The sequence below is a fragment of the Leptidea sinapis genome, chromosome 42 (genome assembly GCF_905404315.1).
Source record: "Leptidea sinapis chromosome 42, ilLepSina1.1, whole genome shotgun sequence".
Classification (NCBI taxonomy): domain Eukaryota; kingdom Metazoa; phylum Arthropoda; class Insecta; order Lepidoptera; family Pieridae; genus Leptidea; species Leptidea sinapis.
The window spans coordinates 7,135,005-7,157,498 of record NC_066306.1 but is presented as its reverse complement, the minus strand read 5'-3'; the positions used below and the strand labels follow the sequence as shown (position 1 = coordinate 7,157,498).

At 36.0% G+C, this 22,494-nt stretch overlaps 1 protein-coding gene across 1 annotated transcript in view; it reads right to left on the bottom strand.

Annotated features, from left to right (window-relative positions):
* The window catches only part of LOC126976841 (diuretic hormone receptor), a gene marked incomplete at its 5' end in the record, with an annotated part of 35,682 nt that overhangs the window by 4,481 nt on the left and 8,707 nt on the right, over positions 1-22,494 (bottom strand). The window contains 5 exons of the mRNA XM_050825468.1: positions 1,666-1,745; positions 9,847-9,927; positions 10,752-10,854; positions 14,292-14,385; positions 17,346-17,523. Of these exons, the coding sequence (XP_050681425.1) occupies positions 1,666-1,745; positions 9,847-9,927; positions 10,752-10,854; positions 14,292-14,385; positions 17,346-17,523 (536 nt within the window). The remainder of the gene's footprint in view (positions 1-1,665; positions 1,746-9,846; positions 9,928-10,751; positions 10,855-14,291; positions 14,386-17,345; positions 17,524-22,494) is intronic.

Sequence of the window (22,494 nt, the reverse complement as noted above, 5' to 3'; positions counted from 1 at the left end):
GGGTTCCATACCTCAAAAGGAAAAACGTAACCCTAATAGGATCACTTTGTTTTCCGTCTGTCTGTCTGTCAAGATCCTTTATCTCGGGAACGCGTGGAGGTATCGAGTTGAAATTAAAACGATGTACTCAAATCTAAGAGACTATAGAAGCTGTGAAATCAAACATCTAAGTTTATGTAAAAAAATAGATACGGCCGTTTTTGTTGCAAAAAATGTATTTTTCGATACTCCTAAGAGAATCAAAATTTATAGGACATTTTCCGCTGACCTAGAACTTTGAAATTTGTCTAGTAATACCGTCTTATACCACAAAAAAAACTTTATATAAACTAGCTGACCTGACAGACGTTGTTCTGTGCATAATAAATAAAATATTGTTTTTTATGAATTTGTCAATAATATTTCATAACACCAAGAATTATTTTGTAAAATATGCTCCCTGTCAATCCCCATTAAAATCCGTTCATTAGTTGAGGAGTCCATCGAGGACAAACAACGTGTCACGTAACTTCTATATATTAGATGTGATTAAATCATAAAAAATTGGGCAAGGAACGGAGTTCCAAATTTTGAATTAAGTTAACCGTGTTATATGGGGTGTTGTATGAAAGGGCTTTAGTGGCATAAGCTTAAACAGATTATTTATACGATGCATAGTTTTTGATTTATGACAAAGTTTAAAAAAAAATCTTTTATATGTGCCGTAACCTCGGTGGGCGAGTCCGACTTGCGCTTATCCATTTTTTTTATATTAGAGTGGATAAAAGTAGTTTTCATGATGGAAAGTAAAAGCATTCGTCGGGGAAGACGTTTTTTATGAATAGCAAGTGAAAATTGGCAATTTGACCTGATGTATTTTGCTGGAATCCGAGCAAAACTCGAAGAGAGCTCACATCTCAACGCAACGTCAATGAATGAGATCAATCGGAGAATATTTGATTGTCGATGATCTGAGCAGCTCTTCGGTGTGAACGGTTAAAAGGAAGGTGCAGATACTGGAGAGTCCCCGTCAGTTGCTTCCCATTCCATAAACGAGTGTAAAATATACCATCGAGGTGGAATAGACACAAAAGACTCATCTTGTTTTGAACACAATTAATATCACATGATAGACTTTATATTGGAATTATATGATATAAACAAAATCAAAGCATCAGAAGCAATGATATTCACCAAGGAATTATTATTAAATTATTACCAAAGGGATTTGAAATTATGGAGAGCTAACAAACGAAAGAGAAAGAGTAAGTGTGGCGATAGGAGTAAAAGAGAAGAGAGATCTGGCTTAAGTTTGCCGTTGTTCAAATGTGGTTAACTGAAGAATATTTAATGAATCTGGTGGGCGGCTCTGTGCATGAACACTATAGAATAATAGATTACAGATTGTAAGGAGGGCTATGTAAGCCGACAATAACCTCTCTGTGAGACTGCTACAAATGTGACATTAATTACAATCCTCAAAGAGACTTGTATACGATAACTTAGAATACAGTTCTTCGCTCATTACACGGCTTATTCAACTCGACAGATAAGACTTGTACATTTTCTACTGCATATATATAATACATTTCGTGTATAGTAGAAGTAGCAAGGAAAATTATGGATGATCGTTTATGGTGACTAGGTGACTAACACATTTGTTTGATCATATTTCATAATACTTACTCCATCAGGTCCCGTAGACGGCACCACGGTTACGAAACACCTTGATATGACCCATATAATTATAAAGATGGCTGGCGCTCCTAAAATTAACATAGATCATTACAATTTCATTGATTGTAGTATTTTAATCTAATGGAGATTATAATACAATGTTGTTTTGTAGGCTTTAGTCTTAATTTATTTCTTATTAACACATTACATATTAAAGGTAACAAAATTATTGTACATACATAAACTCATTTGAGTTTTACCGTGTACAATAAGGGCGTCGAAAGACATATAATAACTATTTAAATTAAATTACTTATTTTAAAGAAAAATTAAACAACTTAAAACTACACACAAATATTAATTATACAGAAAAGAAAAACAAAACAAAATCAAAAACATTTAAAGTGGGAGAGTCACGCTGCTGTCTCATGACGTCAGCACAATCGGGCCAGACTCGTCCGGGTTACTTACCACACTCGCACAGAATACCGGCGTGAAGTAGCGGCCTAGTGCCGCTATGTTTCGCATAGGTTAGTGTCGAGGACCGGAGGCCATTCCCCCCCGTCCTTCCCCCCCCCCCAACAAAATATGAGAGCATTGGTATTTAAAGAGAAATTACCCCAGGAGGGTACCGGCTCTTGTAGAGCCAGAGAATCCCTCCCCGAGCATTCGCGCTCGGGCTGCCCTTCGTATTCTGGGGAGGGCACAGTACCGTGTATGTCACAGGACAAACAGGGCAGCAACACCACGGCACCCCGCTCCACGCTTAATGTGGACTTTTGTAACATCCGGGGAATTCACTCCAACTTAAACGCCGTCCACCACCACCTTGAGACGTCGCAGCCGGCCTTGTGTTTCCTTACGGAGACGCAGATATCTCGTCCTAGCGATACGTCTTATTTAACGTACCCCGGGTACAAAATTGAGCATAATTTCATGCCTCATGCCGGGGTATGTGTGTACGTTAGGGAGGATATCTGCTGTCGCCGTCTCGGCAATTTTGAGGGTAGGGGCCTGTCTACTCTCTGGCTCCGCGTAGATTTAGAGGACCGCGTCCGCATCTATGCGTGTGTCTACAGGTCCCATAGTGGTAACGCAGAAACGGATCACCTCATGGGCTGCGTTCAAGCGGCATTTGATGACGTGCTTGCTCAGATCCCCTCCGCTGAAATCGTAGTCTTGGGTGATTTCAACGGGCACAATGCCGAATGGCTTGGATCACGTACCACAGACTACGCAGGGCGATCTGTGCATAATTTTGCATTGGCTTATGGTCTGTCCCAATTGGTTGAGTCGCCGACGCGGCTCCCGGATGTGGATAGCCACATGCCGTCCTTATTAGATCTTCTGCTGACTACACATCCCGATGGTTACCAGGTCTCTGTCGACGCCCCTCTCTGAACGTCCGACCATTGCCTGGTCAGGAGTGTAGTGCCTATCCGACGCCAACGTCGCAGACCACCAGCGACCCGCCGCGTTTGGCACTACAAGTCAGCAGATTGGGATAGGATGCGTTCCTTTTTTGCATCCTACCCTTGGGGCAGGGTTTGTTTCCCTTCGGATGATCCTAGTGCCTGCGCCGTTGTAGTAGCCGATGTGATACTGCAGGGCATGGATATTTTTATACCAAGCTCTGTAGTACCGATCGGTGGCAGATCACAGCCCTGGTTCGATGCGTCAGTTAAAGCAGCATCTGTCTGCAAAAAACAGGCGTATCGAACTTGGGTTGCGGCGCTGGGCTCAAAGGATCCGAACTGCAAAGTTCTGAAGAGGAAATATAACCGTGCCTCCAGATTTTTTAAGCGGCAAATCGCCCGTGCGAAATCGAAGCACGTCGTCAAAATTGTCGAGCAGCTTTCCAGTTACCCGACCGGAACACGCAAGTTCTGGTCGTTGTCGAAAGCTGCTCTTGGTAATTTCAACCAGCCGTCCATGCCGCCGTTGCACATGAGGAATGACACCCTGGCCCGTACGGCAAAAGAGAAAGCCGATCTCCTGTGCACTCTTTTTGCCTCCAACTCGACTCTTGACGACAACGGAAAAACACCGCCGACCATCCCGCGGTGTCAGAGCTCCATGCCTGAAGTACAGTTCCGACAGAAAACTGTTAGGCGAGCTCTGTTTTCGTTGGACGTCAGGAAGTCGAGCGGGCCGGATGGCATTTCTCCAATCGTGCTTAGAACGTGTGCCCCTGAGTTGACGCCGGTGCTAACGCGTTTATTCCGGCACTCTTATTCAAAAGGCGTAGTCCCTGATTCATGGAAGTCAGCCCTTGTCCATCCGATCCCAAAAAAAGGAGACAGTTCGGATCCGGCAAACTACAGGCCTATTGCGATTACCTCCCTACTCTCCAAAATCATGGAGAGCATAATTAACCGCCAGCTCTTGGTATACCTTGAGGGTCACCAGTTGATCAACGACCGGCAGTACGGCTTTCGCAATGGTCGGTCGACTGGCGATCTTCTGGTATACCTAACACATAGATGGGCGGCGGCTATTGAAAGCAAGGGGGAAGGCCTGGCAGTTGGTCTGGATATAGCGAAGGCCTTTGATCGTGTATGGCACAAGGCGCTCCTCGCAAAACTTCCATCATTTGGGCTTCCCGAGAGCTTATGCAAGTGGACCTCCAGCTTCCTCACTGGGCGCAGCATACAGGTCGTTATCGACGGTTATTGCTCGAATCCCAAGCCCGTGAACGCTGGAGTTCCCCAAGGCTGTGTGCTATCTCCCACGCTGTTTCTTCTGCATATCAATGATATGTTGGACACCGCCAACATGCATTGCTATGCAGACGACAGCACTGGTGATGCCATATACACGGGCCATGCAGGTCTCTCTCGGGAAAACGTCGACCAGTGCCGGGAGAAACTTGTGTCTTCTATCGAGTCCTCTCTCGAGAAGGTCGCGGAATGGGGTAAGTTGAACCTTGTCCAATTTAACCCCCAGAAGACTCAAGTTTGCGTGTTTACCACTAAAAAAACCCCATTTGCCGTATCACCGCTCTTCGAGAACACTTCCCTTAAAGCCTCGCCTAGTATCGGAATACTGGGTCTCGAAATCTCGTGCAATTGCCAATTCCGTGGCCATCTGGAGGGCAAAGCCAAACTGGCTTCAAAGAAACTGGGCGTCATAAATAGAGCACGGCAATACTTCAAGCCGGCCCACATTCTAGCGCTCTACAAAGCGCAGGTCCGGCCTCACATGGAGTATTGCTGTCATCTCTGGTCTGGCGCACCCCAGTATCAGCTCGATCCATTTGACCGCGTGCAACGCAGAGCAGCTCGAATTGTCGGGAACCCAGTACTCTGTGAACGGCTGGATCATTTGGCGTTACGTAGAGACGTCGCTTCATTGTGTGTTTTCTACCGCATCTATCACGGGGAGTGTTCCGAAGAGCTGTTCAACCTGATTCCTGCCGCCGAATTCCACCTTCGCACGACACGCCACAAGTTAGGATTTCATCCCCACCATCTGGATGTGTGGCGGTCCTCCACAGTGCGGTTTTCAAGGAGCTTTCTTCCTCGTACCACGAAGCTGTGGAATGAGCTTCCGTGTGCGGTGTTTCCGGGACGATACGACATGGGTACCTTCAAGAAAAGCGCATACACCTTCCTTAAAGGCCGGCAACGCTCTTGTGATTCCTCTGGTGTTGCAGGAGAGTGTGGGCGGCGGTGATCACTTAACACCAGGTGACCCGTACGCTCGTTTGTCCTCCTATTCCATAAAAAAAAAAAAATAAACATTTTGGTGCTAAGAAATTTTATGAATACCATTACAAACTAAATAACTTACAAATACCCTCAATATTAACACTCCAAGTATTGTTGCTTTATATACAGAGTGATTATTTTATTTACAAACAATACAACACTGCAAGAACGACGAGGGGAGTGAATTTTTTTTTTCTTTATATATTAAAACATTAGTTGAGTTTTGACAGAAAATATTTATTTAATGTGTAAACATTATCGTGTTTCGGTCTGAAGAGCGCCGTAGCTAGTGAAATTACTGGGCAAATGAGGCTTAACATGTGACTAATAAATAGTAAATCTTATGTCTCAAGGTGACGAGCGCAATTGTTCTGCGGCTCAGAATTTTTGGTTTTTAGAATAATCATCTGAACCAGCAATCAGCTGAACTTCAAGCTCGTCTTGTCCCTTATTTTAGTAAAAATAAAAAAATATGAAAAGAGCAGGTTTTTGTTCACCTCTTGGGAGCTGTCAACAACTTTTTTTACTTTATAAGGACCAAAAAACAGTAACACAATAACATTTTACAATAACTAACTTATTAATATATGATGAAATATGCAAGAGAGATAAACACGTACATGTATATAAAACAATAATTTTTTTGTGTATACCTAATAAAACTTTGTGCGTAATAAGTGATAGTATGATTATAAAAGTAAAATATCCAGATTGTGTAGAAATTAATTACGTTCTTCTATGTAAAATATCGAGGAGTGTCGCAGCCAGAGCGACTTAAGTCGAAGATAGTTCGGTGTATTCCAAAACAAGCTCGACTATTGATATATAATGCCCCAGTTAAGCCACACTTACTTTACCTCATTGAAATATGGGGTAATGCAGGTAAGACCAATATAAAACCAATCCAAACCCCACAAAACCGAATAATAAAAATTTTACATAATTATGACTACTTAACTCCTACAGAAACTATTTACAAAGAAACGAAACTATTGAACATTACTCAATTTTACAACTACTACACATGCATACTTATATCTAAGATATCTCATAGACTCATTCACTCAAATACAGCATTCACAACAAAACACAATACCAACAAATCTGTATTACGTCGCGCCAGACACCTTGTATTACCTAGTATTAGAACCAACTATGGTAAAAATAATATAACCTTTGCAGGAGCACAGCTATACAATAAGCTACCGAAAACTGTTAGAGAAGCGACTTCGCTCAACATCTTCAAAAAAAGGCTGCTATATCATTTACAAAGCAATGAATAAAAACATCTTATCATAATAAAAATAAACTATATCTTGTAACTTGGACCACCGCCTTAAAAACCGGAAAGCAGCAATGAACAAATTCGCCTCTCATTCACTGATCTTATGTTCTCATGTAAGTAACGACAGTCTTAATGAGAAATTAAAGTTCTTTAAACCGAAATTATGAAAAGAGAATGACAAGCATTGCACGGAGCTTGGGCCACGTACAAATATTTATGTATCTCGATAAATGTTAGCATAAAATAAAACTTGATAATTCTATTTTTATTTCACTATTTTCCTATTTATTTTTATTTGTATTTCGTTTATTTTATTTAGTTATTTTTTTGTTTCTCATCATTTAATTTTAATATTATTTAGTAATTGATTAATAACTTGACCAGGCTGTATCCGTGATAGCACCCAAGTAAGGCTCCCACTGAAAACCAGCGCTGCAGCTTGCTGCAGCACAATGCTGAGTGAGAGACCTGTACTTGATCACAAACAACAATTATTGTTGCTTTTATTTTAGATTTAGTGTTGTTTTATTGTAAACTCAAAAAGTAAGTAAACAGTAAGTTTTAATACCTGATTATCAACAGTTGCATACAAGAATTTATCTACACCCATAATATGAATCCTCTAAAAGATTCTGAAACAGTTAGCTTACTGCTAACATTAAAACAGCCAGTCCGAGTAGTAACCTTATATCATCCATTACTGATAATATACAAATAAACTAAGTATTTATGAAAAAAATATGTATATTAGTAGTAATTTACTTTTTGTGTAGTGCAATTATTAAAATTCACTTGAATATTCTGTTCTTTAATGTTGGAAGGTCCCGATGTACTCGGCAAAATATTTTATTATTTATTAAATTTCTGTCAAACTTGAATCGCTCATTTTTTGTAAACAAAACATTAAAAATATCGAAGAAAAAATGGCGGCGATTCGAATAACCTACTTCTTTTTTACGGCTCACGACGTTCTGGTAGTGTGGAACGCGCGTGAACTAAATGTTCTTTTTTGAAATTCATATAGATACTCGTACCACGCATCGAGCAATAAGAATGTGGCTGTCTGTTAAAACTCCTTGCGCATAAAGGGATCGAAAAAAACCAAAGGAGTGTTGTTATGAAATTCAGTACAACATTACAACACTTTGGATATGTAATGGTTATTAGGAAATTGGATGTTTTAATGTGAGCTAACAAGCTAACTGTTCAGAATCTTTAATAGAGGTTTTAAAGCATGGGTGTAGATAAATGTTGAATAGGTAACGAATCGCATAATAAAGTTACTTAATTCAGAGTTTTCATTAAAGATTGCCAGTTACAGCAACAAAAGAGTCAGTTTACGGTTGCCGCAATTTTGAAAATATAGTCATGGTCAACAGCGAGTAATCTACGTCTGAATCCAGAGCCAATAACAATTTTTGTAGTTTGATTTCATCGCCACTGCCGATTGCGTCAACAATGACGTATTCGTAGTTATCGTCGGTGCACGAATCACTCTATTTTTATAATCTATCACTTTTATTAATTTCGATTGCCGTTAGAGGAAATCAGCATTTGGTAAGCTTTGTACATTGTTCAGGAACTGAAAACTGTTGGCAATCACCGAAACTCTCAACTAGAGTTACTGTGACGTATGCTACTGAGTAAACATATGCTGTGCTATTAATAAACGCGAAGTAAAGTTAATCCAAATTTACTTTACTTCGCGTAAACTTTTTGTCTTTATCTTCCCATAAATGATTTGAAAATCGATTCGTAGGTTGGTTTGGAAAAGGTGGAAATTGATTAGAGATTAGAGTACAATATAGAAATTGGCCGGCATAAACTTAGAGCATATTGTTACATCGAATGCAAATACCAGCAACACATCTGCGCACACATGCGGTAAATGTGCAGAAAGATCCCTTATGTCTAACCCCTCTATCTTATTAATAAATGCAATGTAAAGTTACTCCAAATTTATAATTACTTCTTCCGGCATATAATTCTGTAATGTTATTTTTACCTGGATATTTGTATAAATATGACAGCTAAGCATTTTCTATATTATATGAATTTAGAGATGAGAAGACTGAATCTGCATTAAATGAAGATTCAGGATTGATTTACAGATGCATGTTGATTTATAGATTGATTTACATTACATAAAATCCAGATTTTAAATAATGCATGTTGATTTATAGATTGATTTACATTACATAAAATCCAGATTTTAAATAATCATGGGATATTAACACTTACGTGAGATATTATAAACTTTATTTCTTTAAAACGGCTTTGGTTTGTGGGATTGGTATCGACTAGTTTCGGATTTTACTAGCCACTAGTGGGTACCAACTAGACAAACCATGAGTTAAGCCGTTTTAACCAATTAAATTCATAGAATTGTAATCGTATTGAAACCGGCCATTTGTCGTATCGGCTAAGGGATACTGTAGCTGAAGGATGTATTCAAAAAATTATGATCAATTTGGAAAGACTCGGTTTCTAGTTGCAGAAGCATAAACTGTTCTGAATAGACCTTCAATAGAACATTACTCCCAAAATCTTGTTGAAATACATATTAATGAATGACGCAAAGGGAGAAAGTATTATAAAAAGGCAAGCACCGGAAATTTTACAATATAGTTTTTTTACTTTAAAATCATAACAGGCAGTACCAATCACCACAAGCTTTTGTCACTGTCCCATGATTAAAGTCTGTGAAACTCGTAAAAACAATATACAAGTATCGTTGCTTGTTTCGATGGCTGAACTTTTTATCTATAAAAGTGATCTAACAAGCTAGTACTTGTTAGTATACTGTAACTATTTAAACCCTCTATTAAAGATTCTAAATTAGTTAGCTTATTGCCAACATTAAAACACCTAATGTGCTAATAACCTTTACATCATATCCAAACGAGTGTTGTAATGAAATTCAGTACAACATTACAACACTCGTTTGGATGATGTGATGGTTACTAGGACTGGTTTTTTTAATGTTAGCAGTAAGCTTACTGTTTTAGAATCTTTTATAGAGGATTCATATTATCGGTGTAGATAAAGTCTTGTACACGCAACTGTTGATAATTAGGTATTTCCATAAACAATAGTATTTATTATAAAAGTTCTATTTACAAGGTATTTATTTCAACATTGCTTCTTTGTAAGGAAGTATAATTACATATTAAAATAAGTTATTATAAAACTTACCCCAGCCAATAGTTGTATAGACTTTGAGTTTTATATTTTCAGCAGTGAATGTTTCTACAACTAACATATACAAATAAAGCCCTGAAACAAATTGATGAGTTTAGTATTATAAACTTTAACATTAATTTAATTGAAATTTACCACTTAGCTCATTGGTTAGTGATCTTGGCTACTAAGTTAGAGGTTCCGGGTTCGAATACCAGTAGGTTGATAGTAGTAGTACATTTGTATGATGAGTCTTTCATGCTTACATACTCATATAATACTATTATTGAAAAAATAATTGAAAGTCAAACAATGCTATTAAATGTCAAAGAGGATGTTCATACTACGTAATAAGAGGCGGGGCTGCCTAACGGCCGTTCCCAATATTCAGTCTATCTCTTACTTGAGATAAAAATCGTAACTATCGTTGACTTTTCTGTCCCAATAAACTTATCGACGATAACTCACCTTATCCGTACACGCTGACTGTCAATGGAACGACGTATAGCTTACCAGCGATAGAAGTTTGTCTGGAAATTGCAATTCACGCGTCCCAATATAACGCGATAAGAATGACTTATCGGGTATATTGGGATAGCTTCAGTTTATTGACAGCTAATTACTGACAGTAGAAGGTAGATATTTATCTCTATCTGTAGAAAGTAAATTGGGAACGGCCGTGAGTAAAAATTAAAATTTAGTTATTTAGTCACCTGAACTGAAAAAATGTATTACATTGCTGCTTATTGATCAAGAAGTTTTAAATAACTGGAGTAAATGCGGCAATGTATATGCGTAGCAGTCAAGCGTAGTATGTTATAATTTGTGGAATGTTCCATATTTGAGCTTTGTTTTCATACGACGTGATTTGTCTATATGTCTATAAAGTCACAATATCGTAATTATAAGTTAAATATTACCTTCAACTAGCATCCAAAAGAAATTCGTGAGGTAGAAATAATGCATACATATAACTAGTATTAAACATGAGGTCTGGTCTGACTGAGAATCCTCCGACCAATTCTAAAACAAAAATATATTATCATAAAATAAACACGAAAATTTATCATTTATTTTAATTGGCGTACAATAAACAACATGACTCACAATCACGCTTAAAAATCATCCGAAGCAAATTAAATTAATGTATAAGTTAATTACATAATAGCTTTAAGGGTAAATGTATACACTTTTATAATAAAGTCCCAGCCACTGTTCAGGCATTATCTATAAATAAATTTAAATGTTTTATAAAAAAACGGTTCTGTCGTAAATCCTTTTACTCCACAGCTGAATATCTAAGTGATCGGGCAGCCTGGGACTAGATTATGATTATTTTATAGCGAAAGAAATTACTGTACAATCTATACTATAATATTATAAAGCTGCAGTGTTTGTTTGTTTGTTTGTTTGTTTGTTTGTTTGTTTGTTTGTTTGAACGCGCTAACCTCTGGTACTACTGGTCCGATTTGAATGATTCTTTCAGTGTTGGGTAGTCCATTTATCGAGAAAGGCTAAAGGGTATGTTTTTTTTTTCAAAATTAGGGATCCGTAATAAAATTGCTATTTTGTAACACAAGGTGTAAAATCGAAAACCTATTTTTGCGTGCGCTGCAAAAACTATTGACAATAGAACAAAATGATGTACAATATATATATAGGCAATATTTTATTACTTATAAAACTATCGTGTGAATTATACTTTATATGGCAAAACAACGTTTGCCGGGTCAGCTAGTATTGTATATTTTTATTGAAAAGAGCGCAAAAAACGAATGCTGGGAGAGTTTCTTGCGCCGCTTCTACTCTCTCAGAGGGCCATTTATTTCCGTAGCGGTAGTAGTATCTAGTATACTAGAAATGACATCAAAAATAATTCTTTAGGAATCAAATTTGAGAAAATAAATGCCTTTTATTAGAAGCTTATATACGCTTAAAGAATACTTATAAGAAGTATTGTGACAGGGATTGAGAAGGGAATGCTGAAATGGTTTAGAAACGAGGAGCGAATGAGTGAAGAAGAATGACTTATCTATTCATATAAATAAAATTCTAAAAGTCTGTTTATAACATTAAAATAACCGTTTTTTACTACATCTATATATATATATGAATATACACAAAAATATTTTTTTTTACAATTTTGGTCTGTTTAATCTCTGAAATGGCTGGACCGATTTTGACGGGACTTTTAATGGCAGGTAGCTGATGTAACAAGGAGTAACTATGTCTACGTTTATTTTAGAAAAATAAAGTAATGTTGCAATGATGTCCAACAGAAAAGATGAATGAAAAAGAAAGATGAAATCTCTAAAAATAATTTATATGGCAAAACAACGTTTGACGGGTCAGCTAGTCAAATATATAAGGGAAGTGTGCGTGGGTAAGTCGCGGGAGACCTCGTAGAACATTCTTCGACCAAATTGGGGACATTTTGAGAAAAGGAAAGGTCCGAAGCAACCGGAACCGGTGAGCATGTATGAAAAGAGTAATGAATGTAGAGGAAGCATATGAGATTTGTACGGATAGAAGTAGCGTTTCGTTGTCTATGCCTACCCCGACGGGAAAAGGCGCATGCTTGCGTGTGTGTGTGTGTATGTAAAAATATATACAACACCGCCCGGATATTTTTAAGACCTTTTACTAGGCCATTGGAACTCTAGCCCCCTTATTCATAATGGTCCGTTAACTTAAAACAGCTGCTAAGGAGTGTATTTTCTCATTCTCACTTAGGTCAATAGAAGAATACAGAGTGAGATTTAGCAATGCTTTAAGTTAGCAGACTTTTATGAATAAGAGGGTAGTTGTTTATAGTACGTCAATGTTTAATTCAAATAAATTGGGGCCAGTCCAAATAAGGCCAGGGCAAAATAAATAAAATTTGTTTTTTTTTTTTTTTTTTATGCACGCTCAGTTGTCATAATAAGCATTGTATAAGTTTGTTTAGTTTATAATGTAAACAATATGTTATGTTTTTAAAGTGATAAACCTCACTTCTAGGATTAATACACAAATAAAATTTGAAAAACAAAGTTTTTATTAGTAGGTATATATTGATCTTCAGGGATTTATGTAACGATTATACAAACGTTGTCATAAAAATTGTAGAATTTGTATTTTATACTATTATATACAATGGGCTTAGATTAAGTATTGGTCTCCGCTGCGCTCCAACTAGATACCGCACTACCTAAGAAGAATAGCTTTTTTATTATGGCAACTATTAGATGCTTGTGTGTGTGGCATCTTGACACTCAAGAGCATCTTTCAAATTTTGTAACATAAGCTTCGTGTTATTTTACATTGAAGGATTGGCGAGTAGGCTTAGTTCTGCAGCATATCCGGTTAAGAAAATTAGAGGGTTAACTGACATACATACGGCGAGATTAGTATACTTTAGTTATTTTCATAGTATTATGTCCTATGGTATATTTATATGGGGCAGTGCGGCCAAAATTAATACGATCTATGTGCTGCAAAAGAGGGCTATCGCGCGATTTATAACCTAGGTCCTAAAGAATCATTAAGAGAAAAATTTAAAGAAATAAACATTTTGACTGTTGCTTCTCAATACATTTTTGATAATGCTCTGTATGTTTATAAACACATTGAGGAATTTTCTAGAAACTGTGACATTCATAATGTTAACACGAGGAACAAACATAAACTTGTTATGTCTACTACTCGGTTGGGTCGAGTTAGTAAGTCTTTTGTTGGGCGATGTATATGCTTCTACAATATGATCCCAGAAAATGTACAACGCAAATGTGTTACGAAATTTAAAAGAATTGTTAAAAAACGTTTGTGTGGGAAAGGTTACTATAGCATAAACGATTTTCTCAATGACACCACGGACTAGGAATAAAGCGAACAACCTCAGGCTCTTTAATTATAAATGTTTATTGTACGATATTACATTGTAAACCATATTTTTTTACATTGAAAAAAAAAAGCCCGCTGAGTTACTTGTGCCCATTCTTCTCAGGTCTGAGGCAATCTCTTTTGAATGGGTGGTAGTTTTTGACGTTCAATAAGTGATTTTAAATCCTATTTTGAATAAAAATATTTGAATTTGAATTTGAATTGAAATTAATAATATACAATATACTTACTGATGATGATATGTGATCTCAGTGTCTTCCTTATTTCTTATAGTATTATTTTAACATAGTTTTACTACGCTAACTGGCATTTTAGTTTCAATTATTAGCAAAGTTTAACAGAAAATGTGGCACGTCAACGTCACACATTGTGCAAAACTTGCTTGAGTACGCCCATTTGGGCACAGTATTAGTTACACTTTGCAACTACGCCTGCGGTATCTAGTTGGAGCGCAGCGGAGACTATTTTTTAATCTATGACGAATATTGTGTCGCAGAAACTTTTAAACGAACTTCATTGCCAAATAATATAAAATAATTGCCCTTTTCGTAATTTAAGCATCTTAACTGAATACTAACTTGTAAAGCTAAGTTTAACATCCAACTACACGCAGATAGTATATAAGTTGACATCAAATTTGTGTGAATTGTGTTACGAAGACATCTGAGATCCCTGAAACAAAAGACAAACATACTATTAATAAAATCATCATCATTTCAACTGGGAGACGTCCTTTACCTGATTAATGACGCTAAAAAGATAAAAATAAAAAAAACTACGTTTAAAAAAACAGATTTTAAAAACTCAGAAGTATAAAATAACTTAATAGAGATTTAATTTATTAATAATTTAATCTCCTATGCAAATCTAATACCTTTAATATTAATAAAATACTATTTTTTGTATGTACCACGTATTGATAGGGTTTAAATCGGCGCCAAGCCAAATGTAACAGCAGGTACCTACACTCACCACGCGTGACTTTGAGCGGGATAGCTTCGTCTAGAACCAAATAACTCAGGCGGGCAGGCACCGACTTATTTCTTTCTTAGAAAGAATGTATTTTCTTTTTTAGTCAATTTTTCAATATTATTCTGACGACAAAAAATGACAAATTCAACAAATAAAAAATCATGAAGATCCAGCTGTTCTCCAGATATAAATGTCCGAACATCTATATTGTGTAATGTATTTAAATTTGAATAAGTATTTTTATGATGACCATTATCATGGAAGACGTCCACTGCTGGACAAAGGCGTCCCCCAAAGATCGCCATGACGATCTGTCCTGCGCTGCCCTCATCCAACCTATTACGGCGATGTTGACCAGATCGTCGGTATTGTGGGGGGGAGGGCCTACCAACACTACGCCTTCCGGTACCATTAATATAAATAAACAAATTTTAATTTTGTAAGTAGAGGCATTTAGTAAGTATTGCATAATATGTAGATGAACATTGTTTTGTTATTCGGTAGATTTCTCGTGACAGGCATCGTCATGCTAAAATATGGTCGAGGGAGGCGATGGCTGGTCCATGCTTCATGCTCGTGAACGAGTGCTACTCGTGGTGGCTGGATGATCTTGTTACCGGGAGGTCGGCTCTAAGAATAAGTATTAATTTACTTTTTTTTTCTTTTTTTGACTTACTCGTGTAATTATTATAAGCCTTTCAGCTTTTGACAGTTGAGTATTTTTGTCACTTTGCATATATTGTAATTGAAATGATTTGTAAAACAATTAAAATGTACATCTTGACTTAAAAGAGTGGCAATGAGTTTCTTGCTACTTCTTCTCATTAGCTCAACCCTTTACGAAGTAACGGTAAATTCAATAAGAAACAATATTTTTATTTTTTTTGACATTCATAAGTGTCATTTCCGTGACCTTACTTACATGACTTACATGTTTAAAGTGTTTTTGAATTTGAATTTGAATTAAATATATTATAAGAGCTATTGTTAGTATCGCTAATTGAAGTAGCCTTGCTCATCTTTCCCACAATCCTATTCAAAGTCAAAGTCAAATAAACATTATTCAATAGGCTTAAATTAAACGCGTTAGAATCGCTAATATAAATATTTCTTTAAAATTACTGATTTTACCATATCATGGTCGGAAAAAGTTGAACTCGTGAGAAGAACATACAAGCAACTCAACGGCCACTCTTTTCAATCAAATAGAGTATTTTTACAATGGCTGTAATGTACATAACAAATTAGTTTGTAAGGTGACGCATCCAATATACGGATCGTGTAAAAATAATATAAATTATTTCATAAAAAGTAATAAATAATTAACTGTATAAATATATAAATTATGCTATATTAGATGCATCAACCTTTAGAGCTTGAACTCATTGTTTGTGTAAGGATGCTTCGTGAACATGACGGTCGTGGTTACTGTCCTAATTAGTAATTGCATCCAACAAATACAATAAGAAGCTATATTACTTAAAGTTATTGATATTTTCTTAGTAAACAGTAGGAGGCTCCGTTGCACCGGATGCCGGCTAGATTTTGGGCACCACAACGGCGCCTATTTCTGCCGTGAAGGTGTGTAAGCATTACTGTGTTTCAGTCTGAAGGGCGCCGTAGCTAGTGAAATTACTGGGCAAATGAGACTTAACATCTTATGTTTATTAGTTGTAGTGCCTTGTTATGGGCAGGGCGTATCAATAACCATCAGCTGAACGTCCTGCTCGTCTCGTTCCTTATTTTTCATAAAAAAACCGATAGTTACTGATCAAATAACTATGACCATCTGAATAAAATTAATTGACTCTGAATATAACAAATAAAAGTATATTATAATATATTTTATATAAATGTTTTATAAAGAAATGGCTCTGTCGTAAATTCTATTACTCCACTGCTGAATATCTAAATGATCGGACAGCCTGGGACTAGATTGTGATTATTTTATAGCGACAGAAATGATTGTAGGTACAATATTGTATATTTTTATTGAAAAGAGCGCAAAAGTGAATGCTGGGAGAGTTTCTTGCGCCGCTTCTTCTCTATCAGAGCGCCATTTGTTTCCGAAGCGGTAGTAGTATCTAGTAGTTATTAGAAATTACATCAAAAATAATTGTAAAGGAATAAATTTTGAGAAAATAAATGCCTTTTATGCCTTTTAATAAATATTTGTTTGTCATTTTACTATGCAATGCCGAAGAAGTTTATATATTTTTGAACACTTGTTTTTTTAAATTGTTAATATATTATGCCTATAAATAAACTAATGATGGTTTTCATTTGTGCCCGCACTACGGAAAAGCTACTCGATAGATTTCAATTGAGTCTTCGAAGTTTTATTCCTCAGGCACTTGGTCCTTATTTAAAAAACATAATATTGCGATACCCTCATTTTATATAAAGTTATTATGGTTTTAAAAATCAACATTTCCTCACAAGCACTAAGTATGTTCTCATTCGCGGGTGTACGTGGATGAAGTCGCGGGTTTCACTTAGTTAATCCTGAATTAATATTATAATTTAATTTAAATTTCTTTGTAACAACCCTTGCATATATTAGCGGTAATACCCACACAGCTTGTAATACTGTGGCTTTAAACTCGTTTAAGCTTGCTCTCCTCGGTGTTCAAAAGTATTCTAGTTAAAGTTTTCCTTACTTAAAGTATAAGAAGACGAAGACTGCAAGTGAGAGGACGGCCAGGCTCAGCGAGTACCCGACCAGGTAGATGAGGCTGGCGACATCTGTCGGCGACACGTTCGCTATCCTCTCCGTGCAGTTCACGTAGTTGGAATAATTATGCCATTCACCCTCCAAGCACAGACGCGAAGCGTTCTCTGTGAAATGACGGGATTATTAGTCTAAGAGCCATAGACTTATATTAATAACTTACATTTATATTTATTGAATTAGGCGTTACTTTGCGGAAATCCATAATTATACAAATGATTTATGTTTTCTTTAGTGTTAATTCGCCCAATATTTTTCTTTAAATCAATTCGACACGTGTTTCGCCTCTACACGAGGCATCCTCAGGACGTGTTGTAGAGACTTGAGTCTCGTGCCAAATTTTGGCGTGTCGAACTGTTTTAAAGACAAATATTGGCGGAATTAACACTAAAGAAATCTTAAATCATTTATACACATTTATATTGTTATAATTAATATTTTCGTATAATTATATAGTGTATTAGTTACTATATTTTATAGTTCGCAAGAACAATGTGCATGTATCTGCTTTTGTTTGTAAATGTCCCCCGGAACTCGAAGTTAAGAAAACGCGATCATTAGCTAACTCACTACAAATTATATTGATAATATTTTATTCATTAATGACTTAAGTAAAACATATATATTTTTTTTTTAATTTTAATATAAATGTTTTTATTAACTGATGATCAATAACATTATAAATTTATTTCGGCTTTTCTTTCCTTTTCTAAGTTTAAGTTATATATATATTCTATTTATAAGTCCAACGTGAAGACGATTTTCGTTAATGCATATTGGAAAGGAATTTTATTATTTTCCTTGATTTTTCTTTAGTATCAAAACAATGGGGGTAACAGAAATTACTGGCCATATAAAACATCATTATTTATTCATAATCGTAACATAACGTTGGTAACTTTATGTTATGATTGGTTGAGCTGTAATTTTTATTTTTAATGTTATTTAGTTGTGGCTAATTTATTGTCGACGATTCCTGTAGACAAAAAAATACCATACACAACGGACGCATTGTCATCTGTGACGTTAACATTATGACAGTTAATGTTGTCACTGAGCAATATAGTTCTCACGTAAATCGTCACATACGCATAAATCGGCATAATATAATTACGCAAGTGATTCAGAAGACTAATCACTGTTCATATATATAATCTTAATATAATCGCAAGAAGTTCTCGGTGTAACGCATCGCAAAACCCTTATTCTACGCACCTCCAAGGAAGTCGGACGCACATTACAGTTACTACAGTACTAGCAGGGCCTCCAGCTGCAGAACATCGCGTCCAGGAATTCACAATAATATTCATATTATTCAGATTATGAATGATTGGCTTGGCACAGGCTTGATTATTAATTAGCTTGGAAGCTTGTTGTATTAGTTTATACACAATTAATTTAATCACAAGTATTGGCTAGGTTTATAAAGATCGAAAATAGATAACGTGCAAAAATTGTATAAAACCTATGGAAATATTGTTGTAGACTCTTAAACTAAATGTCTCTAATAAGGAACGTAGTTTCTTGTTCGCGCCAATGATTTTTGCTCACTTATACAATTTACTTTACTTCAGAAAATTACTTGGATTATAATTATTTAACTCCTAGATTCTACAAGTTTGTTAATCGTTAACAATTACATGATATTAGTTTTTTATGTTATTAACACTATGTACAATCTACGTTATTAACAATAATGTACATTCTGAAAAGTTATTCTCTGCCTATTCATCTTTTATATAAAATTCTCATGTCGCGGTGTTTGTAGTTAAACTCCTTCGAAACGGCTTGACCGATTCTCATGAAATTTTGAGTGCAAATTGGGTAGGTCTGAAAATCGGACAACATCTATTTTTCATCCCCCTAAATGTGAAGGGTTGTCAACGCCAAATTTTTTTGTAATTTTTTTAAAATTTGTTTGATTATGAGTCAGCATTAAAAAATACAACTTCAAATTTTCACCCATCTACGATCAACAGTTACTTTTGTATCGCGATTTTAATATCGGCAATACAACGTTTGCTGGGTCAGCTAGTATGTATATAAAATTCTCGTGTCCCGGTGTTTGTTACCAATCTCCTCCGAAACGGCTTAACCAATTTGCTTGAAAATTTGTGTGTATATCGGGTAGGTCTGAGAATCGGCCAACATTTATTTTTCATACCCTTAAATGATAAGGGTCACACACCCCTAAATATTTTATTAAATGTTTTTTGACAATATTTTTATTATGAATCAGCATTAAAAAATATATACAACTTCAAATTTTCACCCGTCAACGATCAACACTTAATTTGTATCGCGATTTTAATAATATACCCTAACAATTTTAAATATGAAATTTTTTTATTACTTTATATGGCAATACAACGTTTGCTGGGTTAGTTATAATACATATATAATAATGCCCTAAATGTGTCACTATGTGCAAAACTCGAGATTGGCTGAAGGCCGTGGAAGATTCTTGCGAAGAAAAATAATTCACGCTAATATCGCATATTTTTCTTTTTCCTTTAGAACCTCATTTAACCTTAATAATAATAATATTGAAACACTTTTTACACAAATTATCTTGTTAAGTTAAGCCTATGTAGCTTGTGTTATGCAAGACAACGATATTTTTAATACAATATACTTACTTAAACATACATAAATACATATTAACATACATAAATACATTTAAACATCCATGACTCGGAAACAAACATCCATATTCATCATATAAATGCTTGCACCTACCGGGATTCGAACCCTTGGGTGTTGATTTACCAAAAATGTGTATTGTAACAGTTTTGTTAGTTCTTTCTTAAATTTTGGATTTTCCTTCAACTTTTCCATCCTAATCTAACTCTAACTTGAAACGCGGTTCACTGAATTTTTTCGTGATAAAGAGCATTATTTATTTTAAGATTTCATCGTCTTTCCATCCCAACGTATTGACTTTCAATCACCCGTTGAAACGGATTTGAATAACAAGCAAATGTCGGCTTAAATAAATAATTTTAATTTAACTTAGTAATCAATGTTACAATTCAGTTATAATTTATAAGAGATTTTGAGAAATTTATTGGATGGAATATTAATTGAATGGTGTAAATTTTATTTATATGCGTTAAAATAGGATGTTAAGGCTGTGTTTCGGGTCTGAATAAAAATGCAGAATAAGGTTTTAGGTATGAAATTGCCCTTTTGATTTACTGGCTACTTTCAATTAATGTAAAACCTTCTGATAAGAGATTTCAGAGAAAAGTTTATTCTGAAATTACTGGGCAAATGAGACTTCACAACTTATGTCTCAAAGGTGACGCAGTTGTAGTGCCGCTCAGAATTTTTGGGTTTTCAATCACCATCAGCTGAATGTCCTGCTCGTCTCGTCCCTTATTGTCATTAAAAAAAAATCAATTTAAACACAGCAATATTTTACCGACAGTAAATTGATAAGTCTCAGCCTAATTGATAAGATTCTCTTGAAAACTTTTATGACATTTGAAAGTATTATCAATTTGTTCAACAAACAAATGATTTATTCTGGTCTACGGCGCCATTTATGGAAATCAATAAATGTCTAGACAACAAAATATTTTCATATGCACAAAAAATAAAATTGAATTTACTTGTAGTACCGTCAAAACGATAGTTTTTTACTAAATACTCAAAAATCACTTTGCACCGGATATAGACTAGATTATGGGTACCACAACGGTACCTATTTCTGCCGAGAAGCAGTAATGTGTAAGCATTAATGTGTTACGTTCTGAAGGTTGTGGTAGCTTGTGAAATTACTGGGCAAATGAGACTTGACATCTTATGTTTCAAGGTGAAGAGCGCAGTTGTAGTGCCGCTCAGAATGAGTTTTTCAATTATCTGTAGCGGCACTGCATTGTAACGGGCAGGGCGTATCAATTACCATTAGCTGAACACCTTGCTTGTCTCATCCCTTATTTTCAGAAAAAAACAAATCCGATTTATTCAATTAGGTCAAAATATGACTCTTATGAATGTCGAAAGGTATAAATTTTTCTATCTCCCACCACTTCGGAAAAGGTTGCGGGTTAATGAGAAAAAGTGTCAAGAAATTGTCTTTTGAATAAATATTAACAGTTTCACATTTTATAATTAACTTTTATTAAAATCTATGCGAAGCGATACAACAAAACCATACAGACCTCATGACTCACTTTAACAACTTGAACTGGGGATATCTATAAATTATGAAGGCTTAGAAAATTCGAACTCGTTTTTAACTTGGCCATCAGGTGGCAAGTGGAGAGCAGAAAAAAGGCTTTCTATACTAAGTAAGTTGCTTAAATTCAACTCACGTAAAGATCTTTTCTGCCTCTCTGTTGAACGTACTATTGAAATAGCCGAATGCAGAGCTCGAGCGCGCCATTGTTGTAAGTATATACAGACCTCCAGAGGCATTATATGAATTTTATTAAAATAATCAGAATCTAAGAAGCATATTATATAATTTATTATTTGTATAGTAATAGTAGTTTTGAATATCTAAGAATATATTGAATAGATTTTATGAATATAACAAAGATCTGAATCTAATCCACCACATTAGGTACACATTAATCATTTTTTTTTTATGGAATAGGAGTACAAACGAGCGTACGGGTCACCTGGTCCTAAGTGATCAACGCCGCCCACATTCTCTTGCAACACCAGAGCAATCACAAGAGCGTTGCCGGCCTATAAGGAAGGCGTACGCAGGTACCCATGTCGTATCGTCCCGGAAACACCGCACAAGGAAGCTCATTCCACAGCTTAGTAGTACGAGGAAGAAAGCTCTCTGAAAACCGCACTGTGGAGGACCGCCACACATCCAGATGGTGTGGGGATGATATCCTAATTTGTGGCGTGCCGTGCGAAGGTGGAATTTGGCGGCAGGAATCAGATTTAACAGCTCTTCGGAACACTACCCGTGATAAATGCGGTAGAAGACACACAATGAAGCGATCTCTACGCAACGCCAAGTGATCCAGCCGTTCACAGAGCACTGGGTCCCCGATAATTCGAGCTGCTCTGCGTTGGACGCGGTCAAATGGATCGAGCAGAAACTGGGGTGCGCC